Source organism: Orbicella franksi, chromosome 1 (genome assembly GCF_964199315.1).
Source record: "Orbicella franksi chromosome 1, jaOrbFran1.1, whole genome shotgun sequence".
Taxonomy (NCBI): Eukaryota; Metazoa; Cnidaria; class Anthozoa; order Scleractinia; family Merulinidae; genus Orbicella; species Orbicella franksi.
The window spans coordinates 27,178,340-27,192,439 of NC_138145.1; the positions used below are offsets into that span (position 1 = coordinate 27,178,340).

The following is a 14,100-nucleotide window of genomic DNA, read 5'->3' on the forward strand; positions in this document are numbered from 1 at the left end:
TTCGGAAGATTTTAAATTTACTTAGTTTTTGTCGTTGTTTTTAGTTCCCTTTTCAAAGATGTGCTAACTTCATAACCACGTCGTGACTAAAATTATAAATATCTTACGCAATATCTTGTCCTTTCTCCAGGAAAAGAAGAAATCTGAAGCAAAGCAAGACGAAAGTGCGCTCTACTCTGTTCCAATCAAACCGGGTAAACCAGATGCCAAGGAGATGAAGGCGCCAATCTACGACACCCCCCAGAAACCGGATAAACCTGTTGTCCAGGAGCCTGAAGATAACCAGGCTCCCGGTTTCTTTAATCCTTTGTACCAGACTCGCAGGGAGGTAGAACAATTCCCCGAAGATATATCCAGCATTTTTGACAGGCCCACTCCCCCACCAGTGCAAGCACTTGATGATGACGACCACGGGCAGAGTGAGTGCTAAGGGAGTTGATTGCCCTGACTGTCAAAGCCATTTTTTTTCCAAAGATAACTTAGCTAATATTTTAATTTCGGATTGAAATTTGATTTCTTTTTTGATAACAGACCACAGGATCAAAACTATGCTTCCTCTTAAAAATTATGATCAAGAATCAAAAAGGTTAATTAGCCACTGTGGGGGCTTGAAAAGATGACTTTTCGAGCGCTATTCCCTTACCCCTTTCACTCCCACAAAGGGCTAACACAACCGTGTTTAATGTGCCTTTATCAAACTTATCAGCTTCAATTTTTAATGAAAAAGGTGTTAACATTACCCGCAGACGCAGTGCGAAAGCTTTTGAAGATAAAAAAAGACATGTATCAACACATGCTGAAACTAATGTTCTAAAATTGAAGCTGTAGTGATGATCAACCGTTCGGTCCAAAAAGTTTCATTGCGACTAGTGGTCATTAGTGTCTCTGCTTATTTTTTCCTACTTATCAGAGAAACGTGACATCTATGTCATTACTACAGTGGCGGATCCAATTAGATATACACAGGGAGGGGTTTACCTTCCCACCTTAATTTTAAGGCTCGAAGGGGCGGAAAAAATTTGGGGCCCCACCATATAAAGTGATCTGGATCCCCAGTGTATTACGTAGGCTTTAGGTTTAAATCTCAGACGTCGATTTGACTCAGAGATGAAGAAACTGATACGGTGTTGGAAGATCATTTTTTCCTCAGGGTTTTATAGAGAAAGAGAGTAAAAGATGTATAATATTGTTTGATTAATTGCCCTGAGAAATCATACTTGTTGATTAAATCGCGCTTTCATGCGATCGGTTTTTGAGAAAGAAATAATATACTAGTAATACAAAAAAGGTTAGTGCAATTGCAATAAGCATTGCAAACAACGACTGTATTTTATAAATGCAGTTTAATACTAACACACTTGTGACTTCCATTGACAGGCTAGACGAGTTTCAACTGACATGACAAAGCTGACAGCTAACACGTTTAAAACCATTGTAATGGCTTATGCTACAGCTTTAATGGACATTCTCGGACAACACAGTGGAATGCGTTGTGCTGGCTGTCGATAGCCACATAAATTAATTAGTTCTTTCTTCTTATAATTAATATTTTCGAATAATCCCTCAGTATTCTTTGATTTGCACTCAATTCCGTCGTCGTTAATAATCATTTGGTGATAACGTTTAATGCAAAATGCTTTGTAGTTTTTAATCTCGCTGACGAGAGTCAATAACCAATATTGTTTAATTGTTATTCGGGATTATATGACGACCCTCTCTGGGGAGAGTAAAGTATAGGTTTAAGAGAAGAATATTATTGGAGAGACGTTCGTCCGCTTTGAATTTATTACATTTAATCAAATTAATTTGAATTCAAGTCATAACGAAATTATCTCTAATGAAGTGAATCAATTAAGCACAAAATACCGTTTCATTATGATTTGTTTGCGAAGACAGTATTATTAAGGCTGGGGCTATGTCAATACTGTGCTTGTTATCGGTGTAAACTGAAGGCGATAGGTTAAAATATGAAAGAAAACTGATGGACTCGAGTGGCAGTGCTCGTGATTCCAAGATTGGCACTAGCACTGTGGCAGTGAAGAAACGTGTAAGTTTGCTACATTTAGCGTATACCTTTTTGCCTCGGAGAAAGTAGACACGAAGTCAAACGAAGATTTCCGATCGACGTTCGGTCGCTTTCGGACATCCCTTTAGCAAGTTGTACTTCTTTGGTGACATGGCCTCTTTTCTACTTGTTTATCGTTTAATAGAATCCTTGTAGAGTACAACAAAAATAGTTGTGTTATTTCCAGCTGACTTTTTTCATCATAATACAATGAATATGCAATGCATCCAAATCATTGATATGGGCTTGGGCTTAAACTGCCAAACTGAACAAATAATTTAATATAATTAAGTGTTAAAATGTGTGGCTGGAACTCATGATTAAATTAATATTGTACAATGATTATTTAGACTATTTAGGTAATTTGTGAAATTTAATGAAACAATAAATGATCCTTTCAATAAATAGAAGTTTGGTCTTGTGTTCATAGGTGGGTGTTAACCATTTGCCTAAGAACCCAGCTAGTGTTACTTCCATGTAAGCATTATTTCTCATAATCAGTCAACCCCAAAGGCCGAGTTGATGAAAAACCTCTTTCGTTAAGCAAGCACTTAAAGAGCTTTATTGTTTTAAACGTTTGATTTGGGATTAATAGCAATCAATAGGTAATTTTTTTATGGATATCAAGATAGAAAACTTTCAGTTAAAACGTCATCTCTCGATGGTAGAATCTCATCTCTTTAACGGGTGAAAAAGAGAATGATGTCAAACATCGGCCATGTTACTCTAATATGGCCGCCATTTTAAAACGAAGTCCAACATCTCAGGTCTAATAACGTTCTTCTTAGTACCTTGCTAGTTTTTGTCTTCACGTGAAGACAGTCTAATCTCGCCTGGGACTTAATCTCTCGATATTAGAATCCCATCTCTTTCAGGGGTTAAAAAGAGGATGATGTCAAACGACAGCCATGTAAGTCTAACATGGCCGCCATCTGGAAACAAAGTGTAACGTCTTCGGTTTAATAACTTTTTATGTCAGAGCTTGGTAGTTTTTTTTTGTGGATATCAAGATATAAAACTTTCACGTAAAACCTCATCTCTGGATGGTAGAATCTCACCTCTTAAACGGGTGAAAAAGAGAATGATGTCAAACATCGGCCATGTTACTCTAATATGGCCGCCATTTTAAAAGAGGGTGATGTCAAAAAACAGCAATGTAAGTCTAATATAGCCGCCATCTTGAAACGTTTTCAGTCTGATCATGATAGGAAGTTTAAGAAAACCACGATGGAAACGGCAACGGGAACGTCGCTAAACAAAAGATTTAATGAGGAGAACAATGGCTGTGCACGAGCGTTATAATTCTTCGTACATTTCTTTACCGTCCTGGGCAAAACAACAACGTGAAATGACCAAATTCTGCGTTTTCTGAAGAACGTGAACCACGACTGCTAATTTTTTAAATTTCTATTTCAAGGTTATCGCTATGTCCCAGCTTCAGTTTCGTGAAAGTTTTGCCAGTGATAAACAAAGTAAATAACTTTATAGTACCGCGAGATTCGTAGATATAATATATAAAATCATTTTTTGATCGACGTTTCCTCGGCGTCGCCGTCGTCGTTACTTAAACTCCCTAATAACTTTTTATGTCGGAGCTTGGTATTTTTTTTGTGGACATCAAGATATAAAGCTTTCACTTTAAACAAAAAATTGAATTGGAATTCAAAAAATAAAATCAAGGCTGGTGAGATGAAGTTTCAGATTGAAATGGAGGCGAAAGAGGCGGAGTTGTTAGAGCGATATGACGGCGACGCTGGTAGCAGTGATGGTTTGGAAGACAAGTCAGGAATTCCTCCTTGGTCACAAATGACCCTAAAAGAGACGGGATTCTAATATCGAGAGACAAAGTCCCTGGCAAGAGTAGACTGTCTTCATATTAAGACAAAGACTAGCAAGGTACTTAGAAATACGTTGTCTGACCTGAGATGTTGGACTTAGTTTTAAAATGGCGGCCATATTAGAGTAACATGGCCGATGTTTGACGCCATTCTCTTTTTCACCCGTTGAAGAGATGAGATTCTACCATCGAGAGATGAAGTTTTAAGTGAAAGTTTTATATCTTGATATCCACAAAAAACTACCAAGCTCCGACATAAAAAGTTATTAGACCGAAAACGTTAGACTTCGTTTCAAGATGGCGGCCATATTAGACTTAAATGGCCGTTGTTTGACATCATCCTCTTTTTAACCCCTGAAAGAGATGGGATTCTAATATCGAGAGATAAAGTCCCAGGCGAGAGTAGACTGTCTTGATGGAAAGACAAAAACTAGCAAGGTACTAAGAAAAACGTTATTAGATGCCGCATATGTATAGGATGCCGAGACCCTTACCCCTACCCTTCCCCAAACTCTTCTGGTTATATTCCGCCCTACAGCTGTAACATAGGTCCAGAGTAGCTCACGTCTCATAAACGAGAAATCTACGACAGAACTCAACTGGGTACAAGGTGATGACTTTCATTTGCATGCAGACTGTTTCTCGCTATGTACCAGAGCCTATTGTTCTACTTTTTTCTTTTATTTGGGTGGTTTTTGGTGCACTATTGGGATGGTTTAAGGACCTGCCGCCTGCTACATTGCTAGAATACTAAAGCGCTAGAGTATTTACGTCAAGTTTAATGTTTGCTTAATTGACATAAATTAACAACTTTAGTCTTGCAGTAAGGAAGGGCTGAGTGTTGTGTCCAAGCAAAGGTACTTGGTACTGTACACCTACGTAAATAGTCTTTCACTTTTTTCTAACCCTCTTGCTCTCCTTGTCTAATACCATCTGCAACTCTCCTAACAAGTGTTAGTACCAGATACATTGTATCACTAAATGTACGTACTGCTCAAGAACTCACATTTGCAAGGTTACGTGCTGCAGAACAGACAACATGTACGTTGTCCTGTTAAAAGTGCTCTCCTGGTTGCCACCCACAGGAATAAATGAAACTCCCCGCTTACTTTTCAGACTGTGAAGCAATTTTCACTGACCATACAGGATTATTATTCCAGCCATGATCACCCAAATTAAAGATGGTTTATAGATAATTTTTCAGAGTAAAATTGCCTTGTCTACACAACGTGAAGATTTATTTCACTTACTTTTCACTGATTTTAAATAGGTAGAAATCCCCTGACATTGAAAACATTGTGATTTTTTCTTGACTTTTCCCAGACTGTAGCAACCTGGACTAAGTAATACATGTAGTTGTCATTTACAGTTGGGTTTCATCTACACATTCAAAAGTTAAATCAATGTAGAGCTAAATAACAGCATTAAGCTCTGCTAAATAGCATTCTCTTCACAGCTTCGTGTCTGCTTGCAGGACACCAGTCTACATGCAGAGCGGATACAGGATTTTAGATAAGGGGGTTTGAAATATGGACAGCCAAAGGCGGTCCCCTGTAGGGGAGTTCCAGTAGTGTCCTCCCCTAGAAAAATGTTAAATTGAGGTCATCGGATATGGGATTTCTGGCATTCTGGGGCCAAGTGGTCGTGTTATGTCTCACGATTTTTTTCTTAATTTAGGGGATCCGACCATACCCCCCTCAGGATGCACCCCAGACCCTTACAAGATACAAGGATGTCACATCTCTTGCAACCCACACCAGCAAGGTTGGGGTTCAAAGGTTTGAGGAGTGTTTGCGGATGGAGTTAAAAGCCCCCCCCCCCCCCCCTCCAAAAAGCAACTTTAGACCCTTATTTTTCAGGAACTCGTCTCCTTGGGCCCTGGAAAGAATTATAAAACTTCCATGAGTTTCCGTGAAGAATTCCATGAAAGCTAAAAAAAAAAAAGTTTGAATTTGAGGAATTCTTTCTACGCGTACAGTAATTACTGTAAGAAATTGAAATTTCCTTTTTTAACTTATATTTAAATACAACTTCATTTGTTTTCCATAATGGAGAGAGGATAACGATTTTGATGTTTATTTAAGTTTTATCCCGAACATGACATAAAATAACTATTTGAGACTTACATGTCCTGTATTCATAATAATTATCATCAGTTTCATTCCATCACTTATTGTCCACCCTTTGTGGCAAGTTACTTTCTTCCCAAAAATTGCAGTATTGAATGTCATTTCATCTGTAAAAGTGAAAATTGCTTTCGCCTAAATTGTCAGGAATTTAAGGCTATTATTTTGGGTTGGGGATGGGTTTTACATATTTATGTAGATCACTTGTAATTGGAGCAACATCAATTAAAGCATGCATGCATAATAGACAATATTATTGAATGCTGAAGTTTTCATGTTGTGTGAATCTTTAAATTCTTTGGCTCCCTGTTATTTTTTACACTTTACGATTCTTTTTACAATAATATTTATTTTCCAGCATCTTGGCTACCATTCTGCATCGCCTGTTGCTTTTTGAAACACATAGTCTCTTCCTCTAAGGTTCATTATTCCGTCCTTCAAATGGAACTTCCACTTATTTCTGGTACGAGTAATCTAAAGAAAAACAAATCAAGCAGTTAATCCATGATAGACATTAACTTTAAAATTTACATTTTGTACTTGTCAGCTATTTCCTGCGACATACCACAAGCTTTTCTGTTTTGATTTTAAATGCGATGAGCAACTTTCTTAACAAGTATACACAATTCAACACTGTCAAACCATCACTACATTGTAAATGAGCATACTAGCCATACAAATGTATATACATGTAGTTTCACCCAGTGTCAAGTTGAAACTCATATACCTAGTCAAACAAACCATTAGACACACGTACCTTGTCAAACTGACATACAACAACATTATCTGTATCAAAAAGGTCAGCAGGGTCGTCATCGGAAACATCATCATCTGAGTTGAGAGGATCTTCTTCCTATAACAAAAGAGCATAATGTGAATACTGTTTAACAAATGCATACATCTAGGTTCATGGGACAGACCGATGTAACACCTGACTGATTAGTAAGAACTCCCCTAACAGTGAAGGCAAGTCATTGCAATTGTAATTTGACAAAGACTGTACATTACTGACATCTAAGTCTGCGTCATCCAGTCCTTCTTGAGATTTGTCTTTTTTGTCGTCTTCCAAGTCATCTTCATCGTCATCATCATCGTCTTCACTGTCACTATCATTTGCTCCATCCACTTGAATAACTTGAATTCCTGGAGCCTGCAAAGATAAATTGCCAACAACAACAATTGCATTCTTGAGCAAGACAGGTTACTCTCACAGTGCATCTCTCCACCCAGGTGTACATGTTTACATGTACATGTAAATGGGTACCACAGAATTAAATGTTGGGGTAGCACTGCAATTGACCAGCATCCAGGGGGGAGTAGAAATATTCCTAGTTGTGTCATGCCATAGAAACCCGGATAAGCTACAGCCTGATGGGCCACTTGGCTCATATGCAGACTACAGTATACCTTTTACTCACAATACAGGGGTGCATAACCTGCAATTTCGTCATAAAAATGCTCAGTGAGGGGATGTTCTTCTGTCTATGTTCTTGCTATACCCAAACAAGACCCACGTCACACTTAACTGCAAAACAATGTACATGGCTCAACACTAACCTTGTTATCTCCTGCCTGTAACTGTGTCATCTGGATAACTTGGGGCTGAGTGACTCGGGTTGTTGACGGCTGAGCACCACGGATTAGTTGCGTGTTTCCAACCATTGTTGGCTGATGATGAATGACTTGCTGCTGGGTGGTGCCGATGATGTGTCGTGGTTGTGCAGTATTGACAATTCGTTGAAGATTTCCCACCTGCTGTGTTGTCTGTATTGTCCTCACAGTGGGATAAGCTGTAAACAGAAGAATTGATAACTAAAACTTCAAATATTTCATGAAGAGTTAAGCTGGTAATAACTACATGGGCATAGTCTCCTATTTCCAGTTTGTACTGTGCACTCTTGTTTCAATGAGCTTACCATGTGATGAAACTCCCTGCTGGATTTGTGACAAATTTTCAGGAATGGCCATTGTTGCTGCTGAAGCTGCTGCAGTCTGTTGGAAAACAACAATTAAAATTGATAAGGTTTTGCAATGTAGAACAACTAAATGCAGTAGCTCAAAAAAGGTTTGCATTAACTTGCCTTTCACCTAGCTATGGTCATATGGTCATAGTTAAGTTATCATTAAGCCTTAAATCTATGGACTTGAACTTCTAGCTTTAAGTGGTCTTAATTAAGTCATGGAACGAACTACCATGTAGCTCAGTTGATCTACAACCTTGGTCACAAGGGTTGAAAAAAATCATTCTAGATATGCATTTTGCCCCTCCCCACCCCTGTGCAAGGTTGCCAAAACACTTTCATCTAACACAAGTTTGCATTTTACCATTTTTGCCATTTTCCAACATTGAAAGGGGGAATGAGGGTACTGACACTTATTCTGTAGGTATTACCATTATGATTTCATGTTTTTAGCATTTACCAACACAATTTGTCTATGGTTGTAGGTATTTTTGCAAACACCTGTATAAGATTTTAACATGTTATAATTTGTTATGGCGCTGTCGTTTCTCAGTCCATTCATTTGTGTTTGTAATTTCAAGGGAGTTTTCACATACATGTATATGTAGGGCTAACCTCACAAGTTTTCAGAGTGCCTATTTATTATACTTTTGTTATTGCTGATCATTTGTCACTGCTTTGTTTTATTCTTTCATCTTGTGACATCTATTCATTTGCATACTGAGTAAACCTTTATTGTTATTAACTAAGCAGTTATTGACAAAATAATTAAATAGTAATGATGTTACACATACCATTTGGCCTAATGCATGAGAATGGGCTGATGGATACAGTATGGCAGTCTGACCACTGGCAGCTTGTTGTGGAGTGACAGCTTCTGGGACTCTGACAGCGGCAGGAGCAATATTTACTGCAAATAGAAGTGCAACATTTTTCAGTTCCAGAATGGATGGCTGACAGAAATTCCAAGGGAGAGGGGTTTGAAAAGCTATGAAGTATGAAGCTAAACCAATATTTCCCGGGGGGAGGGGGTTCAAACTAAGAAACCCTTGACAAGAGGGGTATGAATATTTTCTGAAACAACACATTACAAGTGTATATATAAAAGTGGAAACTTTCAATGAAACTAGAATACTGCTGTGTGAGAAAATGAAACACTGTTTTTCACCTAATGTTTATCCGCTTATGAGGCACCAGAACAATAATTATGACAATACAAGTACACAGACCTTGATGTACTGCTTTTGTTGGCTGGACTTGTTGAGGAATCGTTGGTGCAACATGAGGATACATGTATTGCTGACGCTGTGTTTGCTGTCCTTCTGCAGGCATCCCATCAACAGCTCTTGACTGAAGTAGTTTACTTTCCCAAATCTAACCGAAAATGAAGGGAATTCATACTCTAAATAAATGACATTTTACACAATACACTCTTGTGTTTATCAGAATATATTTTATAGAAATATCAAGGCTAAAAATTTGCAAAGCTCCTTTAACATTGTAGAACAAATATCCAGCAATTCTCTGTATTCTATCAAGGTCCTAAATTTTTCAATTCCCTTTTATCTGAAATTTCTGGCTGTTCATCACTGGCATCTTTTAGGAAAAACTTAAAGCATATATTACCAGTAAATATTAACTCTGTCATTAAATAAGGCTTGTCATTAAATACTTTATCTAAATTAGTCCTCTGGTGTTTCATGAGAGGGAATGTAAGCTTACAAGCCCCATAGTTTCTATTAGGTTCCCTCGCCATTTTGTTTTCTCTCCTTTAATATATAAATTGTAGTTTTGTATCCTCATTGTAATCTTGTGTACTAAAGAAAAAAAAAACCCTTTTAAGAACAAACCAGAGGTTGAGAATTTGAACAGAATATACATGTACATGTAATTGTGTTTGTTGAAAATTTGTAAACACAATACAATTATATGTTTTTAGCTACATGTAAATTGTAGTTTGGTTGGTTGAGTATTTTTTTTCACTGCATTTAAATTCATTTAAGTAATTATATTACCAAACCAACTACACCGAATGGCACAAACTTCGCTCCCAACTTCCCAACTTCCCAACAAAGTTCAGCGTGACTTTCACAACTTTGTTTCCGAGTTTGCAATTTGATGGACAACTACACAATGAAATTGCCACGTTCGTTGCCAACTTCAGGAATTTCAAACTAACTTCAGACACCGCTTGTCAAAAGTTTTGTAAAACGCACTGTAATCAACTCAAGTTTATCTTTATTCACTTTTAAATGGCAAGGAAAGTGGTCACGGCCGCTTACTGGGGCGGTTGCTTATGAGAGCTTTTCATTACAAATTTTAAGTCACAGCTCAAGTGGGGCTTCACAAAGGTGGTCATAACTAGAGCTGGTTGCTAATGAGAGTGGTCCCAAGGAGGACTTTGATTGTACATGTACATTATTTGCAGCTTACGGTTGGTCTGTATAGTAAAACAACTGTGACCTTGGGCTTGAAAATGTTGCCCTCAGCCTGCGGCCTCCAGCAGCATTTTCAAGACCTCGGTCACAGTTTTTCACTATAAAGACCTCCCAGCCAGCAAATAGCATGTACATGTATTTATTGCCAGCAGTCTGGCTCCAGACATGATAAGACAGATAAAACCAAAATTATGCCATAAACTACAATCTAAGAATATTCACAAGAATATTTTCAGCCTTAAATCAGCTGAAAAATAACAATATCCAGCCTGTGCTGAACAAAAACAATAAAGAACTCTTAATAAAAAAAGAGTGTTCACTGCAGAACAATTGTATGCTCATTATGAGAGCTTCATCGATAATTGTTGGGGGTACAGTTTTTTGTATAGGCCAAGAAAATGATATGCCCTGAAAATCAACACAAAGTAGAGTTCTTTAAGATCCAAGTATCATCAATCAGCATGCTATTTTGCAGGTACTTTTACCTCTAATTTGTTGCTAAATTTTGATTTATTGCAATAAATGAATAAGTAATTCTTTATTTATCATGACCACTCCGCTTTGCTAAAATAAAACACATTTTATTTTGAACAGCATCCCCTTGTCTTCTTCCCTTACATACATGTACCAATTCAGACACTGTGGGTGCTTACCAATAAATCGGTTGGGATGATAGTTAAATTAAGGTTTTTCCAAAATCAGCAAACCAACTGAATGAGATGGCATTTATCATTTGTACAAGGCTGCTGCCTAACGGGCGCCCGGTCGCCTGAGGCGCCCAAGTTATGAGTGCAGGCAACTAAAGTTTTGTTCAAAGAGCCGGTGTGGACGCCTAAACATGGAGTTCTCGAAATTCATTCCCAAGTAATCTGTCTGATGACTTCAATCTTCTCATGAAATCGGTCAAAAAATCATTCACACAATAAATTAAACAGAAAACAACAGCTACTCTGGTCCTGTTTCACTTTTATCATGACAAATATGGGCCAAACCACAGCAACAAAGTCTCTCTCTGTCCACAAAACAGCTGAAAACAACCATATTTGAAAATCGCCGTATAATGCATTGCAAGCTCAGTATTGAATAAATATACATCATGTACATGTATGCCAATGGATTGCATCTCTGTTGATGCCTTAATGATTCCAGTTGCAAAATAACTACTTTGATAACAAATATTTTTGAAATTGGAGTGATGATGCTGCTGACATTATATTTACAATTGAATAAAGAAAAATGTGCCTACATGTTAATTAAGAAAACTTCACTTAGATGTACTGAATGAATTTCTTTAGTTTCTGAAAGGATAATTCAAGTAACTAGCCAGCAAAAAGAACACATCAATGCAATTCTTTTTGAATACAATCAAACCTCGATTATCCAGACTCATTGGGACTAGACGAAATAGTCTGGATAATTGAGGGTCCGGAAAATCGAAAATATGAATATTAATGAAGAACAAAACTGTTTAAATAAAGCAACATTTAATCATGAAACAACACTTTCACAAATTGCTTGGAAAACAATATGGTCTACTGTACATCTTGAACCACTCAACTCTGAGCCAATCAGAACTCATTCGCGTGTTCTTCATTGGTTACAATGCATGCAAGTGCTGCTTTTGCTCTTTAAAAGCACAATTAACTTGCTTTTGACTGCACTTTTCAATGCTATAGCTTTAAAAGGAATATTGCTACTGATCTTGATCAGGACTAATAAATATTCACGACAAAATTGGGACTTGAGAAAAAGTCCAGATAATCGAGAAATCTGGATAATTGAGGCAGGGATAATCGAGGTTCGACTGTACTAGGGTTTTATACATGTATTTTAAATTATCAAACAAATTGTCGAGACTCCACCCAATACACATGAATATATTTTCTCCAAAGAAGCGGTCAATATAATGCAGTAATGCTGCCTCAAAATCACCTTTAGTTAATACTAATGTCCCAAGCCCAGGGAAGGAAAGCAAATTTCAGTGAGGCCAAATTCAAACCCCTCGAATGCCTCTTTCGTCTTTATCTGTTTTCATTTTCAGCTTGCATTTCATGATTTGCACAATGTATTTTGTCTTTTTAAATAGAATTGCAAAACTCAAAAACAAAAGCAGCAAAATAAGTTTTTGTAAAAAAAAGCTGCAGAACATGCATGGATACACCAATTATTGAGTTTGCTTGACCATAAATAGTTTTTTTTCTCAGTCATGACCTGATCACTTTGCTGAACGCTTTAGTTCAAAAATTTGATTGTATTAGACCATATTGGTGTCTCATGGAAAATTGCTGCCCCGGAACCCTCCCCTAAATTTCCACAATTAACTAGCTTGCAAAAAATTTGAAGTCTCGCGAGTGGGTCGTTCGCTTAGTATACAGAGAGTACGCAAATTAATCTGGCTCAAAGAAACGGCACTTACTGGGATCGCTTAATTCTTGTTAAGGTAAATATAATAATTTGGACAAGGAGGAATCAGCAATTACAGAGAAATTCAATGAAATCATCTGACTCCCGTACGAATAGCAAATACAAGTCACCATAAGGGTGCCGTACGAATAGCCACTGCATATTTATTACTACCATAATTTAATTTGCATCATTTTTCATTTTAGTACCATTGACTCTTTTGCATTTCATCCTTTGGCTTCTGTTTTGGTATGTCATAAATTGTAATAAATAAATAAACTCTGGAAGTAGTCTACAATTTCTGAACGGATTTCCCAGAAAAATACTGTTCCAACTTCCAGATTTTTTTGCTAAATAGTAAACACCCTTTATTACCACTCCCTTTCATTAATTCACAACTCGGTTCCAGTTATTTCTGACACATTACCACTCGGCCTCTTTACTTTCGCTTTCACTCGAAGGCCAATGTAGACAACACAAGCCATAACAAGCATGGAATTGTCGTATACATGTAAACACTGCTTGTTTCGCTGGGCAAGATCGGATATATATGTATAACTGTCTGATTAGAACTTATTTCAAGACAGACGCATACTAATATTTTTACCGACTATCAATTCACATTTGAGGGATTGATCAGATGGCGGACGAGGAAACAAAGAATGAATTGAACAGGCTGCCGTGAAAAACAGAAGGGCAAAACGCTAGCGATGGGGTTTTTAATTTCCGTATGGTTTTTGTATTTGAAACTAGAACAGTTTCTGTTAGAAACTACTCGTCAATATTTAAGTGAGTTAGCTGGTCTTCGCAGCTACAGCTCTGACTCACCTCGCGCGCATTGAATTCAATGAGACGTCTCCAATTTTGTTGAATAGGTACATACAATAAACAAAAAGCAATAATTTCTAGCCAATTCCCTCTCATTAAGTCTTTGGCTTTACCAACGTCACGCTTACCTGTTTTAGTTCGTGAAGAACTTGTTCATCTACACCTTCGTTTAAGAAACTTTCCCGCACGTTCTTAATCACATCTTCGATCACGCCACGATATATTTTGGGCTGGAAGAAAATGGCACATTTAGTGGAAATTTCGAATTTTTACGCCAAACAAACGGCAAATGCTGCCAGCCAACTTACCACTACATTTGAAGTTGCCATTTTCGAGCGCGTATGTGATTAACCGGTTCTTTCCCTAGCGCTGGGCTTTCGAAAAAGCCACCTTCTTGTTCGAAGCGAGGGATTTATATACTAACAACAATGTGGCCAATAGG

General features: G+C 37.6%; 2 protein-coding genes across 11 annotated transcripts in view; one reads left to right on the forward strand and one right to left on the reverse strand.

Annotated features, from left to right (window-relative positions):
- The window catches only part of LOC145500136 (protocadherin Fat 4-like), a 71,600-nt gene extending 69,600 nt beyond the window's left edge, over nucleotides 1-2,000 (forward strand). For 9 of the 10 annotated variants that reach the window (XM_081479664.1, XM_081479678.1, XM_081479668.1 and 6 more), the window contains exon 33: nucleotides 131-2,000. In XM_081479664.1, coding sequence (XP_081335790.1) covers nucleotides 131-430 — 300 coding nt within the window. In that variant the 3' untranslated portion in view covers nucleotides 431-2,000. The remainder of the gene's footprint in view (nucleotides 1-130) is intronic. The other variant, XM_081479632.1, reaches the window with a different exon arrangement.
- A 93-nt stretch (nucleotides 2,001-2,093) lies between these two features.
- Nucleotides 2,094-14,079, reverse strand: LOC145500215 (transcription initiation factor IIA subunit 1-like). Its single transcript, XM_081479736.1, has 9 exons — nucleotides 13,967-14,079; nucleotides 13,787-13,888; nucleotides 9,219-9,363; nucleotides 8,784-8,899; nucleotides 7,945-8,020; nucleotides 7,586-7,818; nucleotides 7,041-7,178; nucleotides 6,786-6,881; nucleotides 2,094-6,502 (listed from the first exon to the last, which is right to left on the reverse strand). Exons 1-9 carry the CDS (start codon nucleotides 13,985-13,987, stop codon nucleotides 6,395-6,397), a joined length of 1,035 nt encoding a protein of 344 aa, XP_081335862.1. The 5' UTR covers nucleotides 13,988-14,079; the 3' UTR covers nucleotides 2,094-6,394.
- Between the last annotated feature and the right edge of the window lie 21 nt (nucleotides 14,080-14,100).

What these genes read in the sequence shown, in the direction of transcription:
- LOC145500215 (XM_081479736.1), bottom strand. Translation starts at nt 13,987, where the DNA reads ATGGCAACTTCAAATGTAGTG. An exon ending in TGGCAACTTCAAATGTAGTG is followed by an intron (nt 13,889 to 13,966) that starts GTAAGTTGGCTG and finishes ATTTTCTTCCAG; the next exon opens with CCCAAAATATATCGTGGCGT. An exon ending in TACAGGCAGGAGATAACAAG is followed by an intron (nt 7,179 to 7,585) that starts GTTAGTGTTGAG and finishes TTATCTTTGCAG; the next exon opens with GCTCCAGGAATTCAAGTTAT.